Source organism: Amblyraja radiata, chromosome 12 (assembly GCF_010909765.2).
Source record: "Amblyraja radiata isolate CabotCenter1 chromosome 12, sAmbRad1.1.pri, whole genome shotgun sequence".
Lineage (NCBI taxonomy): Eukaryota > Metazoa > Chordata > Chondrichthyes > Rajiformes > Rajidae > Amblyraja > Amblyraja radiata.
The window spans coordinates 46238583-46261705 of record NC_045967.1 but is presented as its reverse complement, the minus strand read 5'-3'; the positions used below and the strand labels follow the sequence as shown (position 1 = coordinate 46261705).

The window sequence follows — 23123 nt, the reverse complement described above, 5'->3', positions numbered from 1 at the left end:
TTGTCCTAGTGTTTAGGATGTGTGAATGAGAAAGTGGGATAGCATAGCACAAGTGTGAAAAGGTGATCAACGGTCGGTGTGGGCTTGGTGGGCCGAAGGGCCTGTTTCCGTGCTGCATCTCTAAACTACGTCTTTACTAAACTAAACTAAACTCTGAGAATTCCATACTGAATCCTGGATGATGCTTGGAACTACAACACGGGCATAATAATTGGTGACAGGGATCTGCTTCTTGGGTTCTCAGGAAGCCAATGCCGTGGCAAAAGCTAGCTTCTTCCAGCTTCGAACGATAGCAAAAATAAAACCTTTCCTCCGATTTGACGACCTCGAAAAGATCGTCCACTCATTTATCTCCTCCCGTCTTGATTACTGCAACTCCCTTTACACTGGCATCAGCCAATCATCCGTGTCCCGCCGGCAATTGGTCCAATACGCCGCAGCGAGACACCTGACGGGCACCCGAAAAAGGGACCACATCACCCCAATTCTGGCCTCTCTCCACTGGCTCCCAGTACGGTTTGGAATCAATTTCAAGCTCCTTCTTTTTGTTTACAAAGGCCTTAACGGGCTCGCCCATCAAAGGTCTGCTAACCCACCATACCATCTCCAGGTCCCTCAGATCGACCGACTTGGGGTTACTGACCATCCCGCGGTCTAGGCATAAGCTCAGGGGCGATCGCGCTTTTGCGGCTGCAGCACCTAGACTATGGAACAGCATCTCTCAGAACTGCCCCCTCCATCAACTCTTTTAAGTCTAGACTTAAGACTTATTTCCACTCTCAAGCCTTTCTTGAGGTCCCCTGAGGGAGCGCTGTATGTATTTATGTATGTATTGTCGATCTATGTACCACTGTTTGTAGCATGTTAGTGCCTGCACTAATGTAAAACACTTTGGTCAACGAGAGTTGTTTTTAAATGTGCTATAGAAATAAAATTGACTTGACTTGAATTAATGCATGCAGATTTGTTTGATGCTAACTTTCAAGTCAGCAACCTGTTTACAAAATTAAATGCATTCAATGGACACAGCAGAGTTATCAACTGAAAGAGAAAACCCACCTACTCTTTCTGGTTTAGTTTAGTTTAGTTTAGAGATGGAGCACGGAAACAGGCCCTTCGGCCCACCGAGTCTGGGCCGACCAGCGATCCTCGCACACTAGGGACAATTTACAATTTTACCAAAGCCAATTAGCCTACAAACCTACAAACCTGTACGTCTTTGGAGCGTGGGAGAAAACAGGAGCACTCGGAAAAAACCCTTGCAGGTCACAGGGAGAACGTACAAACTCTGTACAGACAGCACCCGTGGTCAGGATTGAACCCGGGTCTATGGCGCCGTAAGGCAACAACTCTACCGCTGTGCCACCGTGCCACTGTGGTTCTGTAGGACTCATGTTTTCCTTTTGTATCTTTATCAATTGATCATTTCTGAAATCTGAGACACTTCTTTTCAACGTTGTTAAATTTGCTGCGCGTTTTATCTGGTGTTCTGCATCCCTGTCTAAATTACGCCTAAATTACGTCTTTCAAATCACCAAGGTTTTTACCAGAGTTGTATAATTCAGAACATTTGAACTCCTACCTGGAGGGTAACCTGGATTTGTTGAGTGCTTTACTGAAGACCATGGTAGGTGCTGAGCGTTTCCTCTCCATCGCAGGCTTCATTTTCTGTGTGATAAAAGGGAAACCAAAAATTCAATTTCCTCAACTTTGCTTTTTAACATCAATCTGATCTGACATTTTTAGCCCATGGAATCAAAAGGCTACAACATATTTCTGCTCTCTATCATTTCAATCATATCATAAATTCAATACTATTTATAGAATTGCAACAGCTGCAAAATATGTGTAAACAGAAAGTATAGAAATGTTTTAAGGTTGAATTGGTGCAGTACTTTCCCTTTCAACATATCATTATTTGACCTGAAGCATTAAATCTTATTCAGTCGCAACAAAGTGTTCCCTGAACGTTTGTCACTTTCCAGCACCTCTGTGTTATTTCAGATTTCCAGCATTCATGATATTTTGCATCACTATATTTTGCTTTAGATAAACCTGACATTTTTTTCCGCTAATCTTTTATGCTCTTAAAGGTTATCAGATGTAATGACCACAGTGTGCCCTCTTCCATGGGGATGAAGAGAGAAAAGTTCAAAGAATGTGCAGGAAGGAACTGCATCCTATATGCTGGTTGAAACCAAGATAGACACAAAATGCTGGAGTAACTCAGCGGGACAGGCAGCGTCTCTGGAGAGAAGGAATGGGTGACGTTTCGGGTCGGACCCTTCTTCAGTCTGACCCGAAATGTCACCCATTCCTTCTCTCCAGAGATGCTGCCTATCACACTGAGTTAGTCCAGCATTTTGTGTCTATCCAAAGTTCAAAGAATGTTGAATTAAATGGCTTTAAGGTGAATGAGGAAAAGGAGCTGTGTGGCAACTTTTTCCACACAGATGATGGAGCATGTCTGGAATGAGCTGGCAGAGGAAGTGGTAGAGGCGGGTAGAGTTTAGTCCTTTAGACTTTAAAGTCTAAAGGACTAAACCTAAAGATACAACGCAGAAACAGGCCCTTTGGCCCACCAAGTCCGTGCCGTTCAGGGATCACCATGTACAGTAACCTACACACACTAGGGATAATTTTACACTTTACTGAAGCCAATTAGCCTACAAACCTGTACGCATTTGGAGTGTGAAGGGAAACCGGAGCACCCGGAGAAAACCCACACAGGTCATGGGGTGAATGTACAAACTCCATACAGACAGCAGCCGTAGAAATCATAGAATATGCAACCGAAGCAGCCTTTTTCGGCCAAGCAAACTATAATAGTACTATTTTAAACAAATGATTATAGTACTCTACCTCCAGGTTCTTGGTACTTTGCCATGAAGGCCATAACTCTTTAAATGCTTATGCAAGTATCTTCAAAATGTAATGATTTCTTCTTCCACTGCCCTGTCAGGCAGTAAACTGCAGACCTCTGTCGCTCAGTCATTAAACTAACTTTTCTCAGTCCCCCCCCCCCCTTAATCCTTCCACCAAATAACATAAATTGAGCATTTTACATTGACTTTTCTCACTTCAAATAACCCTTGCATCCCCTCTCTCTCTGTTTCTCCCCCACATTATTCATCCAACCAGTTTCACTGTCGTCCTCTTTAGTTTCACTGTTTGTATCATTCATTATCATCTTCTCCACAGCCAACAATGGACCATTGTGGGCTCCACCTTTCCTTGTTCAGCGTTGCTGGCTTTGATTTGTCCGTTTGCATAGCTTTCATTCAATTGTTATCTGTACCTTTAATATCTCTGGTTTCCCTCTCCCCTGACTCACAGTCTGAAGAAGGGTCTTGACCCGAAACGCCACCTATTCCTTTTCTTCAGATTTGCTGCCTGACCCGCTGAGTTACTCCAGCTTTTTGTGTCTATCTTTGGTGTAAACCAGCATCTGCAGTTCCTTCCTAAACATAAATCTATGCTCCCTAGTTTTTGTCCTTAGGATCCTCTCTGTTCACTAGGCCTAGGCCTCTCAGTTTTGCATTCCCTAATTGAATTTCCCCTCGGCCTCCTTTCCAAATAAAATAACCCCATTTTAGTCCGTTTGTGTTCACAGTTGTAATTCTTGAGCCTTGGCAATATCCTTATAAATATCCCTTATTTATGAAGGGCCATGGGGACAATCCATGTCACAACAGGCCAATGGGCCCTACATCAGTGTAGAGGAAATCCAAAGGGATAGGATTTGTGTACACGTGGAAAAGCAGGGATTAATAACGGGTCGTCAACATGGCTTTGTACGAGGGATATCCTGCCTCACTAATTTGATTGACATTTTTGAGGAGGTAACCAGCAAGATTGATAAGCAGTATAGATCACTTATATGGATTTTAGTAAGGATTTGACAATGCCCTGCATGGTAGACTGATCCAAAAGGTTAAAGCACATGATAACCAAGGTGAGCTCAACAATTACGATCCAAAATTGGTTTGGTGATAAGAGGCAAAGCATGAGAGTGGAAGGATGCTTTTCCGATTGGAAGTCTGTGACCAGAGGTAACCCGCAAGAATTGATGCTGGGACACTTGATGTTTGTGTCATATTTTAACAATTTGGATACAAATGTGAGAAGCATGAGATTAGTAAGATTATCAATGACACAACATTTGCTGGTGTTATGGATAGTGAGGGAGGTTGTCTGCAGCAAGATATAGATCAGATTGGTAGTTGGGTCAAGCTTTGACTGATGGACTTCAATTCTGCTGTGAGTTGATGCTTTTAGCAAAGTCAAAAAGTGAGAGGCCAAATGCAGTAAATAGCAGGGTGCTGAGAAAAGTTAATGAACAGAGAAATCTTGGGGTTCAAATCTATGGTTCCCTAAAGGTGACAAACAGGTAGATAGGGTGGTTTCGAATGCAACGACAAATATGCCATCATAGTGTCATATAGTGTGGAAACAGGCCCTTTGGCCCAACTTGTCCAAACCTCATCTGCCCTTGTCCCACCTGCATGTGTTTAGCCCTTATTCCTTTAAACCAAACCTATCCATGTACCTGTCCAAATGTTTTTTTTAAATGTTGTGATAATTCAATTCTTGATTAAAATGTATACAACAATAACCCCAATCACCCCATTCCAACCACTCATTACTCATGACTCAACCAAAATTATTTCTGAAATATTGGCCATACATTTGGTGCAGAAATGCTCCAAAATAAGGCTCAGAATGCATCAAAAAGCATCTAAAACCCCAGAGCTTCCAGGGCCGCAAGGGTCTTTGAGCTTCGCACTTGTGATATGTGCTGCGTGCACTTATTTCACATAAATTTTTTGTAATCCTGCCATGCCACCCCCCTTTTTGAAAAACTTCGTACGGGCCTGGTGTATAATATTTTTGACACTGTCATAGGTCTTTCTTACATATGCTGTTACAATGCACTGTAGCCTCTAAATAACACCAGTAATTGTCCTTGCCCTCCATTTCAGAATAATAGTGTTTTAAGCCGATAACTCGACACTAGCACTGGCAATAAATAAAAAGCGCAGCTTTCCAGCCCTTATCTCATTGGCCACGCTCGGCTGCACATCGGTGTCAATCTGGTGGACTCTTCCATCTTCCTCTCGTCGTGGGGGTGGGGGATTGGGAGGGGCCTCACAAGTGGAATAGCCTAGGGCTTCTCTTCATCTAAATCCGGCCCTGGTTATACCAAACTTCAGACTAGTCTGTACTGTTCCAGTTGCCACACAACAGGAAGGACATGTTTGCACTAGAGAGTGCAGATGAGATTCATCAGGAAGTTGCCTGGATTTGAAGAATTTAGTCATGGAGAGAGATCAGATAGACTGCATTTGATTTCCCTGGTGCAAACCAGGCAGGTAAGGGAGGGAGTGGGCGGTGATATAGGTATATATATTTATGAGGCATAGATAGGGTAGGTAACATGAATATTCTTCCCATCATAGGAGTATCAAAAACAAGAGGGTTTAAGAAGGAACTGCAGATGCTGGAAAATCAAAGGTAGACAAAATGCTGGCGAAACTCAGTAGGTTTAAAGTGATAAAGAGTTTCGTAGGGGGTTAGAGGGTAGAGTTTTTCCACAGAGAGTGGCTAATTTTTGAAACTTGCTAGCAGAGGAGGCGATGGTCAGATATAATCACAACATTTAAGATACATTTAGACAGGCATTTAAGGCACTAAGAATCGGACCTAATGCAGACAAATGGGATTTGTGTGGATGAGCAAAAAGGTTGGGATGGATACAGCTGTTTGAAAGTCCCTTTTCTGTGCTTTACAGTTCAACAACTCGTTGACTCCATCCTCTGCACCCTGTCTAATGTTATCATATAATTTTTATGGTAAGGTATCCAGAACTGTACTCAACACTCTGACTGGAGCCTGATTTGTGTTTTATACAGTCTAGCCAAGGCTAAATTATCATTTGCTTTTAGATGCTCGGATACATTTTATTTGGATCTGAAAACTATCCACTCTTAAAATGCTTGACTCCTTAATAGGTTCTCTCCCTCTGTGTTTTATCATTTCACATTCTTCCTCATTAATGCCAAAGGCTACATCATTCCCCTCTTCTGTGGAGACAACTGAAAATTATTCATTTCAAGCACTACATTCAGCCAAGTTTTGTTGTCTGATATACCTCATCTATGTTTTTTTAATCATTCTTTCTCTACCCTCGTGTTACTTCCCAATATTTTTTCAAGATTTTCTCTTGCATGTCTGCCTAGAATTGGAAGTTCGTGCACTTTTTTGTATTGTTTTAAACCTTCGCTGTCTCCTTCTTGAGAGCTTTCCAACTGGTTGTTTCCTGTCCACTTCTGTAAAATCTCATGGGGATAGAAATCTATTCAGATCAATTCAAAATAATTGCTCTGTGCTGTTGAAAATTATCTCAGTGCAGCAGTTTTGTGTAAATTCTTTGGGAATTTATGAGATTCTCTTTCTTCCCAGCACTGTTTTATCTGGTATAAAACTCTAAGCATGAATACAGGCCCATGAGTCCAACTATGAGTCCATGCCAGCCATTGCCTACTAGAGCTAGTCCCACTTGCCTATGCCTGTCCCATTCTTTTGTTATCGATGTACCTCTCCAATTGTCTTTAAAATGTCATACTTGTAAATGCCTCCATCACTTTACCTAGCAGCTCATTCCATATATGCATCACTCTCTGTGTGAAAAAGTATTTTTCTTCTCACCTTAAACCTTTGCTCATCATGGTTTTATAATCCTCCATGAGATCACTTTCTAAAATCAGATTCCATAAAATCAGATTTCCTAATCTGAGGAAAGACATTCTTGCCGTAGAGGGAGTACAGAGAAGGTTCACCAGACTGATTCCTGGGATGTCAGGACTTTCATATGAAGAAAGACTGGATAGACTCGGCTTGTACTCGCTAGAATTTAGAAGATTGAGGGGGAATCTTATAGAAACTTACAAAATTCTTAAGGAGTTGGACATGCTAGATGCAGGAAGATTGTTCCCGATGTTGGAGAAGTCTAGAACAAGGGGTCACAGTTTAAGGATAAGGGGGAAATCTTTTAGGACTGAGATGAGAAAAACATTTTTCACACAGAGAGTGGTGAATCTCTGGAATTCTCTGCCACAGAAGGTAGTTGAGGCCAGTTCATTGGCTATATTTAAGAGGGAGTTAGATGTGGCCCTTGTGGCTAAAGGGATCAGGGGGTATGGAGAGAAGGCAGGTACAGGATACTGAGTTGGATGATCAGCCATGATCATATTGAATGGCGGTGCAGGCTCGAAGGGCCCGAATGGCCTACTCCTGCACCTATTTTCTATGTTTCTATGTTTCTATGTATCCTCCAGCATTTCGAAAAAAAGTCCCAGCCTATCCAACCTCTCTTTATAATTCAACTCTCCAGAAATGGTAGCAACTTCATGAGTCTTTTTTACACAATTTCCAAATTATAACACCTTCCTATAGCAGGGCGACTAGAACTGGTCGCAGTACTCCAAAGGTAGCCTTATCAATGACTTGGCCATCTGTAACATAGCCTCCCAACTCCTGTACCCAATATCTTAACCAATTAATTACTTTGTCAAATGCCTTCTTCACCAGCCTGTCTACGTGTACCGCCACGTTCATGGAACTATGCACCTGAACCCTACAACATTCCTAGGGCCCTACCATTTACTGTGCCAGTCCTGCCATGGTTTATCTTATCGAAATGCAACTCCTCGCATTTGTCTGAATGAAACAGCATGTACCTTTCCAAGAGTCATTAATACCCAGTTGCACTTAAAGCAACTTGGACTTTGAAAATGGGGCCAAAACCTGGAGTCTCTTGTATATTGTCCCAGTGGACAATTTCTATACATTTTGTACTTAATCTATGCTTATGTACAGTAATACTTTGCTGCAACATTGAATTTCACTGCACCTGGGTACATGACAATAAAGGACCATAGTTCAGCACAAACAATGTGGGATGAAGGTCCCGTTCCTTCGCTGTACTGTTCTATGTTCTATGTTCTACCTCATTTCAATTTAGACTTTAACCTTTAAACTTTAGAGATACAACATGGAAACAGGCCCTTTGGCCCACCGAGTCCACACTGACCAGCAATCATGCTGTACACTAGTACTATCTGCACACAATACGAACAATTTAATTTTTTTTTACATAAGCCAATTAATCTACAAACCTGCACTTCTTTCAAGTGTGGGTGGAAAGCGGGGCACGTGGTGAAAACCCTCGCGGTCACAGGGAGAACTTACAAACTCCCTACAGACATCACCAGTAGTCAGGATTGAACCCGTGTCTCTGGTGCTACATCACTGTGTTGCCCTCACATGCTATTTCATGAGCCTAAAGGGCTTGTCCCACTGTACGAGGTCATTCAAGAGTTCTCCCGAGTTCTCCCCTGATTTGAGCTCGTGTAATGTACGTAGCGGGTATCTAGGGGCTCGTACGAGTAAAAGATTTTTCATCACGAGTATTTTTTTACTCGTGGACATTTTTCACAGTGTTGAAAAAAAATGTCACAAATTTACCGGATTTCCCGAATACCTACCGTTACTCGTACGAGCCGCTACGTGACATCCACAAGCTCCTACGTACCCGCTACGTACATTACACGAGCTCGAATCAGGGGAGAAGTCGGGAGAACTCTTGAATTACCTCGTACAGTGGGACAGGCCCTTAATGCATTCTTCATCCTCCCTGAGATGTGAGGCCTCCAACCACCTCAAGTATAGCCTCATCTGTCTGTCTGCCTTTCCTCAATCTATGTCACAGTCATTCTCAGCTTCCTCGGCTTAGGATCATTCCGAGCTCTGCTGCTAATCTCTGTCACACCTCTTTGATGTGTTTGGAAGAACAGTACACCATAAGCCATTCCTCTACTTTGCTTCAGCCTATAGGAGTAAACAACAGGAGAAACAGGTATTCACTTCTATGTTGATTTATACCAAAGGTAGACACAAAGTACTGGAGTAACTCAGTGGGTTATGCCCCTGTCCCACTTAGGAAACCTGAACGGAAACCTCTGGAGACTTTGCGCCCCACCCAAGGTTTCCGTGCGGTTCCCGGAGGTTTCTGTCAGTCTCCCTAATGGTCGAAAGTGGTTTCCGCTTCTTCTATGTTCAGGCAATTATTTCAAAAAATTCAAAACCGGCCGCGACTAAAAATAGGTTGCGGTTTTAAAAATCAGTCATTCTTTTAGTCGGTCGGTTGCGATGCTAGTTGAAGGTGGTTGCCGGAGGTTGCCGGACCTGCAACCTCCGGCAACCACCTGCAACCTCCGGCAACCACCTGCAACCTCCGGCAACCACCTGCAACCTCCGGCAACCACCTGCAACCTCCGGCAACCACCTTCAACTAGCATCGCAACTGACAACTTATTTTTAGTCGCGGCCGGTTTTGAATTTTTTTAAATAATCGCCGGAACATAGAAGAAGCGGAAACTGCTTTTGACCATTAGGGAGACTGACAAAAACCTCCGGCATCTCTGGAGAAAAGGGGATAGGGACCCTTCTTAAGACTATCATAATATTACCATGGGAACTTGACACAAATACGTCAGGAGCTGTGAATTTTTTGGTCCTTCGAGCAACTTCACGTGATCAACATGAGGATGATACACAATGTTGCTCTAATTGCCAGTTGCCAGGCCTTCCTCTTAGCCAAGGAACATTCATCTTCTCTCAGTCTGCAGTTTCTCCCTCTGAGTTTATCTTTGTCCTAGTTCACATCTCTGTTCTGCTGCCTCCTACAGTCAACATTTCCACTTGGCTGGGTTTATTCCGCAAAATTATCCAATCCCTCTCTTGGTTCACATATTATGTGGACATTGTCAGTACATTTGACTGTTTCAGAATCCTGCTCCTTTTGTGCTCTTTAATCTGTTTTTGGCCAAAATATTTAACTCAGCTAAAACAAACACAAACAATCCAGTTGATAGATTTGTCGACAGTTGTGAGATTTGGCTGTGTACTAATTGTCTCCTATGGAAAAGTGGCCACATTTCAAGACTCATTTGTTTATTTATTTATTTATTTATCTATCTACCTATATATCTATCTATCTATCTATTTATTTATCTATTTATTTATTTATTTATTTATATATATTTGTTTATTTGTTTGTTTGTTTGTTTGTTTGTCTGTTTGTTTGTTTATTTATTTATTTATTTATTTCAGACAGAATAAAAGAATAAAAAGCAAATGTGAAACAGCATACAAAAAACAAAACAATAATATTTATAACGTGTCATAAACAATATCTATAAATAAATGAAATCGTATGTGTCCGAATAGGAGCAGGAAGAAACCAAAGCTTATTAATTCCCACCCCTTATTCAACTGCTTGTAATTATCTCATACAAATTTAGCAGCTATATGTACACCATATGTACACCAGCCACTATATGTACACCAAATTATTTACATTTGAACACTAATCAAATATTTACAAAGCCATACAAATAAGAAGAAAAGAAAAAGAAAAGAAAAAACCCGCAAATACTATAGTATCTTAGTCATATATACAACCCATCACTCTATAATCACCCTTCCCAATACAATCAGTATAACAAATATCACAATCACCTATCCTCATCCCAATATCCTTTTAAACAAGTGTTTTTGTACATCTTTTTAAACTGAATTATGCTTGTGCTAAGTGTTATCTCCTGTTCCAGACCATTCCACAAATTCACACCACAGATTGCTATGCACATACTTTTAAGAGTTGTTCTGACACTGAGTTTTTTTAAATTATGTTCCCCTCTCAAATTATACCCACCCTGTCTTTCCATAAACAGTTTTTGTATATTTCTTGGAAGTAAATTATTTCTTGCTTTGTACATGATTTGTGCAGTCTTAAATTTAACCAGATCAGTGAACTTCAGTGTATGTGACTTTAAGAATAATAAATTGGTATGTTCAAGATATCCAACGTTATTGATAATTCTTATTGCTCTTCGTGAATGTCCTGACTTATTTTCACAATGCATCTGTTTTATTCTGTTTGTATTATAAACAAAATACAAGTGGAGAATCATTATGTACAAAATTCATCTAATGGGCTACTTATGTGTATCCTTCATGTACATTTTGGTCAAGTGAAGAGGACCTTATTGCAAAATCATATGTCTCACTACTTAAAAACTGTGAACATCTAACTCCTATACAAACTGGTGAATGATATACAATGTCTGAACGATATCTATTAACCAAGACGCACAAACTCAGAATCTCAATGACCTCTCCTGCAACCAGAAAGAAAGCAGGGAAAGCTGCCAACATAATCAAGGACCTTTCCCACCTCCAGTCATTCCTTCTTCTCCTCACTCCTGTCGGACAGAAGATACAGAAGTTTGACAGTGCATACCACCAGACTCAGGAACAGCTTCTACCCCTCTGTTACCATACTTCTGAATGGTCCCCCCATAAGCTAGGATATAGTCCTGATTTCCCAAACTACCTCATTGTGGACTTTTCCTCTGGAACTGTTACACTATAATGGTGAGAAACCATATTCTGCACTGGTATTTTTCTCTTTGCTCTACCTTATGTACTACTGTTCAGCTTAATTGTATTCATGTATTATAGGCAGATCCGTTCCCATAGCCGACTTCCACGGCCAACGTTGTGGGCCAGTATCTTGCCACCCCCCCCACAGCCATGACCTCTGTAGGTCCGGTAAAACTGATAATACGGCAAGCTTTGAAACCAAGAGTGCCAGAAAATTGGTGGTGGACCTGTATCTGATTTGATTGGATTCCACTGAACCTCGATATACGTGACAATATTAAATCTAATCCAAGATCTAAGAGACAGGAATGGAAAATTATGATATAATCACTGAGGTTCAAGGTCTCCTAGAAATCTGGGCTCAAACATTTTGACATTCTCTTGCACTCTCTCCCTTAGAATGTAAGATACACTTTTATGGAACTTGGCCATGCACAAATTGGCTGTTGTGAAGGATGAATAGTAAGTTATCTCTAAGTAATCCTGATGTCCTTTGTCTGCTGATTCAGTATGTGAGGGGCCATTGTAATACACAGTCGCGCTCTAGGAGTTTGTGTTAATTTGTTCAACTTGTTCCATTACATGAAAACAAAGAACATTGACATTATCCTGGCAGAGGAGGATACTCCACAGAAAGTCCAGAACGTAAAGAGCGGTGCATTCTGTGAGTATTGTAAGCAAGTGCGGGCTGTCGTCAGGAAGACTCTGACACTCTGACCAGGAGGCTGCATGTACACAGAGCAACATATGTAAAATGGCACGCTGGTGTCATTGTAAAGCCAGGTGAGCTTAACAAACCATGAGAAAGCTTCAGTGCTCACTACTTCCATGCCTGCAGCACCGTAGAGGAAATGACAGCAATAACAAAGACATTTGAGAGTTATCCTTTAGACTTTAGAGATACTGCGTGGAAACAGGCCCCTCAGCCCACCGAGTCCACGCTGACCAGTGATCACCCTATACACCAGCACTATCCTACGCACTAGGGACAATTTCCAATTTTACCAAAACCAATTAACCTACAAATTTGTACGTCTTTGGAGTGTGGGAGGAAACCGGATCACACTTGGCGAAAGCCCACATGTAGTTCCAACAACTTAAGAAGCTTGACCTACAGGGCATAGCAGTCTGCTGGACACCAGTCCCATTCACAACCATTCACTCGCTCCACCAGAGGACAGTAGCAGCAGTTTGTACCAGCTACAGCATGGATTACAGACATTCACCAGGACTCCATAGTCACCACCTTCTAAACCCACCGTCCCTACCAGCTAGAAGAACAAGGGCAGCAAAAGCACAGAAACATCACCAGCTTGATGTTATACCCAAAGCTACATTGATGAACTTTCACCACCATTGGGTCAAAATCCTGGAACCCCCTCCCTAACATAGGAACTAGCTAATAATTGGATGTACCCACATCTCAAGAACTTGCAGTAGTCCAAGAAGGCAGCCTATATGTAGCTACATTCTAAGGGGCAATAGCTACCTTCTAAGAGGCAATTAAATGTGTAGGAAGGAACTGCAGATGCTGGTTTACACCGAGGAAAGACACAAATGCTGGAATAACTTGTGGGTAATTAAATGCTGGTTCAACCTGTGAAGCCCACATTTCTTGAATGACTAGTAAAAAGACTGCAATGACGGTACGTTTATAAGCTCATAAGTTATAGGGGCAGAATTAGGCCATTCAGTCTACTCCGCCATTCAATCACGGCTGATCTATCTCCTTCGCCTCTCAACCCCATTCTCCTTCTTTCTTCCCATAACCCCTGACACCCTTGCTAGTCAAGAATCTATCTATCTCTGCCTTAAAAGTATCCTCTGACATGGCCTCCACGGCCATCTGTGGCATCACACTCACTCTTGACAGTATATTTACTCTTGACAGAGTACTTGACGGCACATTGCAGTTCTCAGTCCGTTCCTTGTGCCTTTGCAATGCACAAAGATGAAGTGGAAATGCACGCACTATCAGCACCTAGTAAAAGGCTGGAGCAGGAAGCAACATCTCAGGCCATTGGACAGATGCCGATAGATGCCGATAGTTGTGCTACATTGCTATCTGTCGGAAGCCTCAACTTGGTCAAGAAGTTTGTGGGACTTAAAAACGCAATGAGTAATTTTGGTCACTGAAAAGGAACTTCCAGTTATTGGCATTTAGCTATGTAGACTTTGAAACTGAGGAACCAGCTAAAGGGGGAACCAGAGTTCAAAGGAGCAAAATGCTGAGACAGGCTGCAACACATGATGAGGCAAGCAATAAGGGAAGCGAACAAGGTAACAGAAGATAAAAAGTTTGCAGAACGTTACTGAACAAGCAAATGTGGGATAGTCTCAAAGAAAGATTTGAAAACGATATTAGCATCAGAATTTAACACATGTTTGTTGAGCAATGCAAGGCATTGTGTATATTGAATTTGAAATAAAGAGGCAGCAGAATCAGCATTGAAATGGAAATAGATCACAGAGGTGCTGGAGTATTGGAGTATGACTCAAAGTAGTAGAGTAAAACACAAAGTGCATCGGACCACGGGTTTTGGGGTTAGTATATCATTGATGATTTCACTGAGTAAGTTCAATTCAAAATGGGCTCAAGGTGACACAAGTCCAATACTTACGTGTTAAATAAACAGGTACATCCTGTTGCAAAATTGATTCTTTGAAATATTTTTGAAAGATAACTATGGAGCAAAAATAGAAAAAGTAAGTTCACAAAGATGCAGAGTTGGTCATTATTCATTGTCAATCTGTTGAAGAAGCCAAAGTGATTCGGTTGCATTTTAGTCAGGTCCAAATTGACAGGAGAATTGTGAGGGCGGATTCCTTCAATCAAGGGCCACTGGTGGCAATAGTTTAGTTTAGTTTTAGTTTAGAGATACATGGTGGAGACAGGCCCTTTGGCCCACCGAGTCCATGCCGACCAGCAAAACCTGTACACTAGCACTATCCTACACATTAGGGACAATTTGCAATCTTTTTACTAAAGCCAGTTACCCTACAAACCTGTATATCTTTGGAGTGTTGGAGGAAACTGGAGTACCCGGGAAACACCCACATGATCAGGGGGAGAACGTACAAACTACATACAGACAGCGCCCGTAGTCAGAATTGAAACCTGGTCTCCGGCGCTGTAAGGCGGCAACTCTACCATTGCGCCACCGTGCCACCCTGGCAATAGGTCCTTTCTCATTGTCAAGTCTACCATTACTTTTTATGTCATCCATAAGCTTATGTTCACATCAAATCAAATAAATAACAAAAAAACAGCAGACTCAACACCGATCCCTGTGGCACAACACTTGTTAAATTCCTCCAATCTGAAAAGCAACTCTCTACCACCCTTTACCACCACCTTCTATGTTCTATCTTTAAGCTAATTTTGTATCCAATTGATTAGCTTACTTTGAATCCTATGTGATACATCATTCCAGAACAGCCTGCCATGCATTCTTAGGCATTACTAGTTAACGGACATGTGAAGAATGAGCATTTTGATGAGGTACTTTGATGAAACCAAGAACAGAACCATAACAAGGATGGAGAAAAAGTGAGGCCCATTATTTTCTGTAATATTTCTGCTTTATATATTTCCCATGCATTCCCTTGCCTTGCAGCATAGATCTAATGAGGTAGCACAGGCAGAAAATGCTCTTACAAATTTTAAGGTTTAAAAGTAACCTGAATTCTAGTGAAAGTAAGAACAATAAATCTTTATTTTATTTATCATGATAAATGATACCATGATACCAAGCCACAAGTGGAGAACATGCCTCAGTCTGTTTCAATAGTGACTTTGTCACTATTGACACTAGCAATTTGTCCTGGCTCAACCACATTGATGCATTAGTGAAGAAAGCACACCATGAAATTCAACATGATTCCAATGGCTCTTACCAATTTCTAGCAATGCACCATAGAAAGCATCATATCCAGATGTGCCACAGCATGTTTTGGCAACTGCTCCGCCCAAGATTGTAAGACGTTTCATCGAATTGTGAGTCCAGCCCGTTCCATCACACAATCACAATCACAATCAAAATAATACTTTATTAGCCAAGTTTGTATTGCAACATACGAGGAATTTCATTTGCCAAGTCAGTCGTACAAATAAAAAGCAACGGAACACACAAAATCCATGTTAACATAAACATCCACCACAGTGACTCCTCCACATTCTTCACTATGATGCAAGGCGGAAAAAAAATTAAAATCTCTTCCCTTCTTTGCTCTCCCCTGGTCGGGGGCCTGAAGCCCTCCATTGACGAGACGATCTTGACCTACTCAGCCGGCGGCGTTTTGGCCCTCCGCATCGAGGCAATCAGCTCCAGCATTGGGGGTATGTTAGCACAACAGCACCGGGCGATCGGACCCTGCGTCAGGGCTGGTCGAGCCTTCTGCGTCGTTGGAACTCCCAACTAGCATCTCCCGAGACTGCGAGCTCTTGATGTAAAGTCCACAGGCCGTGGTTGGAGCGATCCCAGGCAAGGGATCGGCTCCGATTTTAAGTCTACGCCCCACAGTCAGTCCGAGGAGGCCTCCAGCTCCATCGCTGGTAGGCCGCAGAGCGACCAGAGATGCGAACCGGAAAACAATCGCATCTCCGGCAAGGTAAGAGAATGAAAAAAAGTTTCCCCCGACCCCCTCCTCCTCCCCCCACATAAAACAAACCAGAAAACATTTACACAGACTTTTAAAACTAAATTTTTTTTTTTAAACGAAACAGCGGGGCTGCCAATCGTGGGGCGCCCCTGGTCCCCAAAAGTTTGCATTTCAGACTTTTCAAAAGCTATCACAGCTGAAAGAACTCAGTGGAGAGCAAAATAAGAATCATGGAAGAAGGTTTAAGTCTACTGAGATGCAATCCATATTGATTGGCGGTGCCAGGAGGTTAATCCTCATGAAATGTCAGTAACTTCTCCTGGAGGATGGCAAAGAAATATTATTGTCAGGAAGTAATGGCCAGACCAACAATTGTCTATTGAACAGGCGCGTGAGGTTACTCGGCAGCATCATACACCAAACATACTTGACTGGGTTGCCTAACCCATAGTGTTGTCTGCCCAACTATCACAACTCCCCATACCAAAGTCCCTACATAATTTCACTGCTCTATTCATACTTGTAAGCGTTGAAAATCTATAGAGGAAGATGAATACAAGACTCTTTGAAAACCTCCCCCATTTCCTGAATGCAAGATGAATCCCCCGAGCAAAGTCTGCAGGAAAACGTGATTCTTGCCATGACGGTGACATTAGCCTTCTTCCACTGCTGCTTATATTGGCCCAGTACCTTTCAGTGTTATTATCATCGACATCTTGAAAACGTTAACACCGTACTGGGAAAAGTAAGAATTGAAGAAACTGGTTGTGATTTAGTTCAACTAAATAGCCATTATCTGCCAACTCCCTCCCTTAAAGAGGTCTTGTAGCCAGTTTCCGAACATCAGCAATGACTTCACAATTAAACCTACTTCCCACAAACCGAACACTTCAATGCAATTGTGCCAAGAACTGAAAAAACTGAAAAATTGAATCTCATGTGCCAATGCTCAGATTAAATAAAGCACCTGAATTACCTCATCATTTTTCCTTTTCCGTTTAACAATCTATTTCCATAATTCTTGCCAGGATCATAGCACGTGTAGTTCATGCGATAAACTAGAAGGCTATCTTCTAGATGACACCGCTGTAGTGGGCCAGATCTCAAACAATGAAGAGATGGAGTACAGGAAGGAGCTGGAGAGCTTAGTAGCTTAGTTATGACAACAAGCTGAACGTCATCAAAACGAAGGAGCAGGTCATCGAGTTCAGGCCGTGGGATGGAGTACAAGCATTAGTCTGTAACAATGGTACTGCAGTGGTGAGGATCCAGAGCATCAAATTCCTAGGTGTAAATATCACCAGCAATGCTCCCTGATGCAATCATAGTTATGCTATGGCCAAGAAAATATACCAACGCCACTACTTCCTGAAGAAAACGTACTTACTCTACTTACTGAAACGTCACCCATTCCATCTCTCCAGAGATGCTGCCTGTGCCGCTGAGTTACTCCAGCATTTTGTGTCAGTCCTCTGCTTCCTCAGAGAGTTAAGGAAATTTGTCATGTCTTCAGTGAGTTACTAATTTCTTCTTTTGAACGCATCCTATCCAGATGCATCACAGCTTGGTATTGCAACTGGTCTGCCCAAGGCTGCAGAGAGTTGTGAACGCAGCCCATTCCATCCTGCAAACCAGACTCCCTGCCATTGACTCCATCGACAGAGGGTGGCATGATGGCACAGTGGTAAAGTTGCTGCCTTACAGCACCAGAACCCAGGGTCCCTGGTTCGATCTTGACCACGGGTGCTTGTCTATACGGAGTTTGTACGTTCTCCCCGTGACCTGCGTGGGTTTTCTCCGAGATCTTTGGTTTCCTCCCACATTCCAAAGATGTACAGGTTTGTTGGTTAATTGGCTTGGTATAAATGTAAAATTGCCCTTAGTGTTTATAGATAGCTAATGTGCGGGGATCGCTGGTCGGTATGGACTCAGTGGGCCAAAGGATCTGTTTCCGCGCTGTATCTCTAAACTAAACTAAACCGCACTTCACTTTGCCTCAGGAGAATAGACAGCGCAATCAAGGACCACTTACACTACAGTCGTTCTCTCTTCTCCCCTCTCCCTTCGCAGAAGACACTAAAACTTGGAAGCATGCACCACCAGATTCAAGAATAGTTTAGACGCTGTTGTTATCAGTTTCTTAAACAGAACACTCATGTGCTAAGGATGAATTCCCAGTCTTCTGATCTACCTTGTTGCAGTCCTTGCACTAACATTGTATCTGCATTTTCTCTGTGGCTGTAACATTATAGTCAGTACTCTGTTTATTCTCTCTTTGGCACTACTCGATGTACTCATGTATGGTATTATCTGACTGGTCAGCATGGAAAACAGTTTCTCGATGCAGGTGCCAATAATGAAAAAAGACCAATATAGATATAGGTATCGCTGGTGAACTCTGAATCAGTTTTCCCTACCCAGCTGTCCTGGTTAATATACAGTAACTAGGTGGTTTGTTAGGACATTTTATAGGACAATAATAAACGTAAATAATAGGGCAATAAATAAAAGCTTTGTCAATAGATTCATGGACCATAAAAAGGGCTTCCATGGTATCACGGTATGAAGGTTGGTTTAGTTCCAACATGAAGTCAGAACATTTAGTCAGAGGGTGGTGAATCTGTGGGATTCTTTGCCACAGAAGGCTGTCGAGGCAAAGTCAGTGGATATATTTAAGGCAGAGGTAGATAGATTCTTGATTAGTACTGGTATCAGAGGTTATGGGGAGAAGGCAGGAGACTGGGGTTAGGAGAGAGAGATAGATCAACCATGATTGAATGGCGGAGTAGACTTAATGGGCCGAATGGCCTAATCCTACTCCTACCACTTATGATCTTATGAAGACTAATGGTTAGGAATTCCTGTCATGGGTTGTATTGGCCATAGCAGTTTGGGCGTTAGCGAGTGTGAAGCAAATTGGTGCCAAGGTCGTAACAATTATATAATCAGAAAAAACGATGGCACACAGGAAGATTGTTTCCCTGCCAACCCAAAGGGGCCGTTCAATCTAATCCCACATTCCGAGCCTTGTAAGTTGTGGACTTTGGAGGAAGTCAACAAAATAAGCTCAGTGTGACATGCAATGCTGTTACATTGAGTCCTTGTTCACCAGCTAAAGCCCTATTATAGCCCTAAACATTGATCATACGTTGAGCAGCGTAAATGACCCCTTCCCAGTGTTTTTTTAAAGGGATCGTAAACTACTTAATGATTAATTATTGATTGTTTTCTACTTGATGATATTAAAATTCTACAAGTGTTTTCATACCCATCCATGTTTTCTGAAATTCTTTCTAGTTGTTAGAATTTTAGGATTGTGATGTAAAAATATAAAAGTGTTTTTCTTGGCTTAATGCTTCCATGCAAGATATGGAGGGGTATGGATCACATGCATAGGCAGAGGAGATTAGTTTAATTTGGTATCATGGACATTGTGGGGCAGAGGGTCTGTTCCTGTGCGATTCCGCTCTATGTACGTTCCATGTAGATCTTCAGGCATTGACTCCTCAAATGACTCCCACCACTTTGTGAAGATGAGTCCATTCCCACCAAAGTTCTCCCCCATAGACCATGAATGTTTGGCAGCTTATCATCCCTGACATCTGCCTCTTGCTTGTGCCACAACAGCGCACCTCCTCAACAGCCTAACTTTATGATACGTGTCTTATTTTAACTGGCAGCCGGGACTTGCAAAATTGGGGGCCTCCCCCCCCCGATGAGGAATGAAGACAATCAACGCCCAAGCTGACCGGACGATGAAGTCACGACAGCATGAATTTTCTCCCTGCAACCTGTCAGGGAGTTTGGGATGAGTGTTTGTTGCATTCCTGCAATATTTGGGGAGCTATCCAATCTAACCCCCTTGAACTCCCCATGTAATTTCTCTCCAACTTCTCTGATTGGAGCTGCAAAGTGAAGAAAGGAGTTTCAGTAAATAGTTACTGCCACTGGCACAGCGCACTGGTGACTTCAGAACTCAACCTTACTCCATCTGGTCTACATTACCCAAAGCTATTAGTTACTTGTGTCTCATAAGCAACGGATCAGTGTTATAATTCTTCAGGCTTGTTAAACAAAAAACCTTCAGCTTGTTGGAAACAACTGATTTATCTGCTACAATCTGCAGTGTTTCCATTTCAGTGGCAGATAGTTATTGTGTCAGAACATGGCCAAATGAGTTGGCTGAGATTGTTTTTCATTCCTTGCTCCCTGGCAGTTTTGTGCATTGACGTTTAAACATCTGTAATACTAGAGTGGAGAAATATCCAAGTCGAGAGCAACTGCACAAATAACGTGGGTGAAATTAGAAACTTGAAGGTGCACTGAGGCTTGGAGGTTGAGGAGGGGACGAGCTGAGAGTGTATTTGGTAAAATTGGGAATAGGACAATGAACTGAAGAGCCTGGAGAAGGGTCTCGACCTGAAACGTCACCCATTCCTTCTCTCCAGAGATGCTGCCTGAGTCACTCCAGTTTTTTTGTGTCTATGAACAGTCTGACAAGGCCATTACTGCTCGGAATAAGACACAAAGTGCTGGAGTGACTCAGGAGGAAAAGGAGCATCTCTGGAGAACATAGATAGGTGATGTTTTGGCTTGGGATCTTTCTTCAGTTCCCCCAATAATGGCTTTGATTTCACTAATGATTAACCTAAACTTGTGTTCTCAGAGTAACCTGATAGGCCAAGTGAAGTACTTTATACTTTGCAGCAGAATATTCATCTGACCATCACAACAAACAAGTGAGTTTGTCTTATAGTTCAACAAAGGTAATCTCTTTCTACTAACTGTACAATAACCCACGAGCCTAAAAATACAATGGGATCAAATTAACAAGACACAATTTACCTTAATGTCTTTATTTGGTTAGGTAAACCATGTCAATACTGAGTACCAACTAACATCGTGTTCACCTTTGTTTCATTTTTTTTAGTTTAGTTTAGAGATACAGTGCGGAAACAGGCCCTTCGGCCCACCGAGTCCACTCCGACCAGCGATCCCCGCACATTAACACCATCCTACACACGCCAGGGAGAACTTTACACTTATACCAAGCCAATTTACCCACATACCATGTACGTCTTTGGAGTGTGGGAGGAAACTGAAGATCTCGGGGAAAACCCACGTGGTCACGGGGAGAACGTGCAAACTCCGCACAGTCAGCGCCTGTAGACGGGATCGAACCCGGGTCTCCGGTGCTGCAAATGCTGTAAGGCAACAACTCTACCGCTGCGCCACTGTGCCGCCCGACATCAGGATAAATGGTGTCAGGTTACACATAAAACGGGTGCATTTGTCATCACAAGTACATCCATCTATATTCTACACATAGAACAAAAAATGATGGAACTAATAGAGGAGAAGAGATTTAGAAGAAAAAAACCACACAAAGTGCTGGAGTAACTCAGCGGGTCAGACAACATCTCCGGAAAACATAGATAGGTGATGCTTCGGGTCTGGACTCCAGACTCTGGATTTAGCAGAGAACAATTTCTTGAGGTTTAACTCAGAACTAGGATTAGGCTGCATAACTCGTTCTTGTCTTTCAGACTCCAGAGAAGCAACAAGCTGGAAGCTGTAGAGGACTGAAGACGACCTGGAAATTGGATCAATTCAAGAGTGCATGTTGAACTAGAAAAAAGGGTTAACCTATCACATTTTAAAGCTGATACCAGTGTACAACCTTGTCCGATATTTTGGACAAGGCAGAACATTGAATATTTGGCAAAGATTGACAAATATGTCTTGGGTCTATATCACATGGGGTGGAGGTCCACTTTAAGTTGCTGACAGTGAGGATTCTATCTGAAATTAAAATTAAAAGTTTCAATCCAAGTCCCAAATAGTGGCAGTCTGCCCTAAAATAAACGTTGGCTTGGGACGAGCTGTTGCCTTTGGAATGGAGGAGACTGACAGGAGATTTAATTGAAATGTTTAAAATGATGAGGGGCCTCAGCACAGTGCATGCAGGGACCCTTCTGATTTGGCAGATAAATCAATTTCTGGGGGTTTAACTAAGAACTAGGATTAGGCTGCATAACCTTTCTTGTCATGCATGGACTGGAGCAAATAGTCGACTTTTGTGCTGTAGATTGCCGCAGTTCAGGGATTCAGCTGGTGGAGGGCATTTCATTCTGGCCAAGGCTTTGTTAGAGACGTAGAGGTTTAATCGAAGAGGAGTATTAAAGATGAAGAATAGAGGGCTTGACTTTTCATCCAATTCCAGGATACTGGCCCAGGGTTTTTCATTATAGAGTCATAGAGTCATACAGTGTGGAAACAGGCCCTTCAGCCCAACATTCCCACACCGACCAACATGCCTCATCTACACTAGTCCCACCTGCCAGTACTTGGCCCAGAACTCGCTAAACCTATCCCATCCATATATCTTTCAAAATGTCTCTTGAATGTTATGATGGTACCAGCCGCAACTATTCTCTTTTCCATATACCCACCACCCACTGTGTAAAAAAAGTTACCCCTCAGATTTCTAGTGAATCTCTCCCTCCTCAACTTAAACCTATGTCCTCTGGTTCTCATTTCCCCAACTCTGGAGAAAAGACTCTGTACATCTACCCGATCTATTCCTCTCATGATTTTGTACACCTCTATAAGATAACCTCTCATGTTCCTATGCTCCAAGGAAATTGACCATTCTCCAAATGGAAATCTATCACATACTCATTTGATTAGCACAAAATCTAATAAACAGATTTTGGAAGTAAATTAGCACTGCCAACTAGATCACTGACTGAGAATAGATCTTTTTGGATGGGATGCAGATTTTTTTTTCAATACTTCCTAATAATATGAAAATACCACTGCAAAACACAGCTGTAGTGCCCTGATGTAACAGAGGTTAGTGTTTGTTTGTTTGTCCGAATTTTTTCTTAAAGATCTAAAGAAACGTGATATTCCTGATATTGAATAAGAAACTGGAGACAGGGAACACTGTTGGGTTCAAAAGGTTGTAAAATATCTAAGAGATGTTGAGGAAGAAAGAACAGATGTTTCAA

The 23123-nt window shown here is 42.2% G+C and overlaps 1 protein-coding gene across 3 annotated transcripts in view; it reads right to left on the bottom strand.

Moving 5' to 3' along the window:
- The window catches only part of LOC116979170 (rho GTPase-activating protein 20-like), an 84954-nt gene that overhangs the window by 35396 nt on the left and 26435 nt on the right, over positions 1-23123 (bottom strand). For all 3 annotated transcript variants that reach the window (XM_033030701.1, XM_033030703.1, XM_033030702.1), the window contains one exon: positions 1583-1668. In XM_033030701.1, the coding sequence (XP_032886592.1) occupies positions 1583-1668 (86 nt within the window). The remainder of the gene's footprint in view (positions 1-1582; positions 1669-23123) is intronic.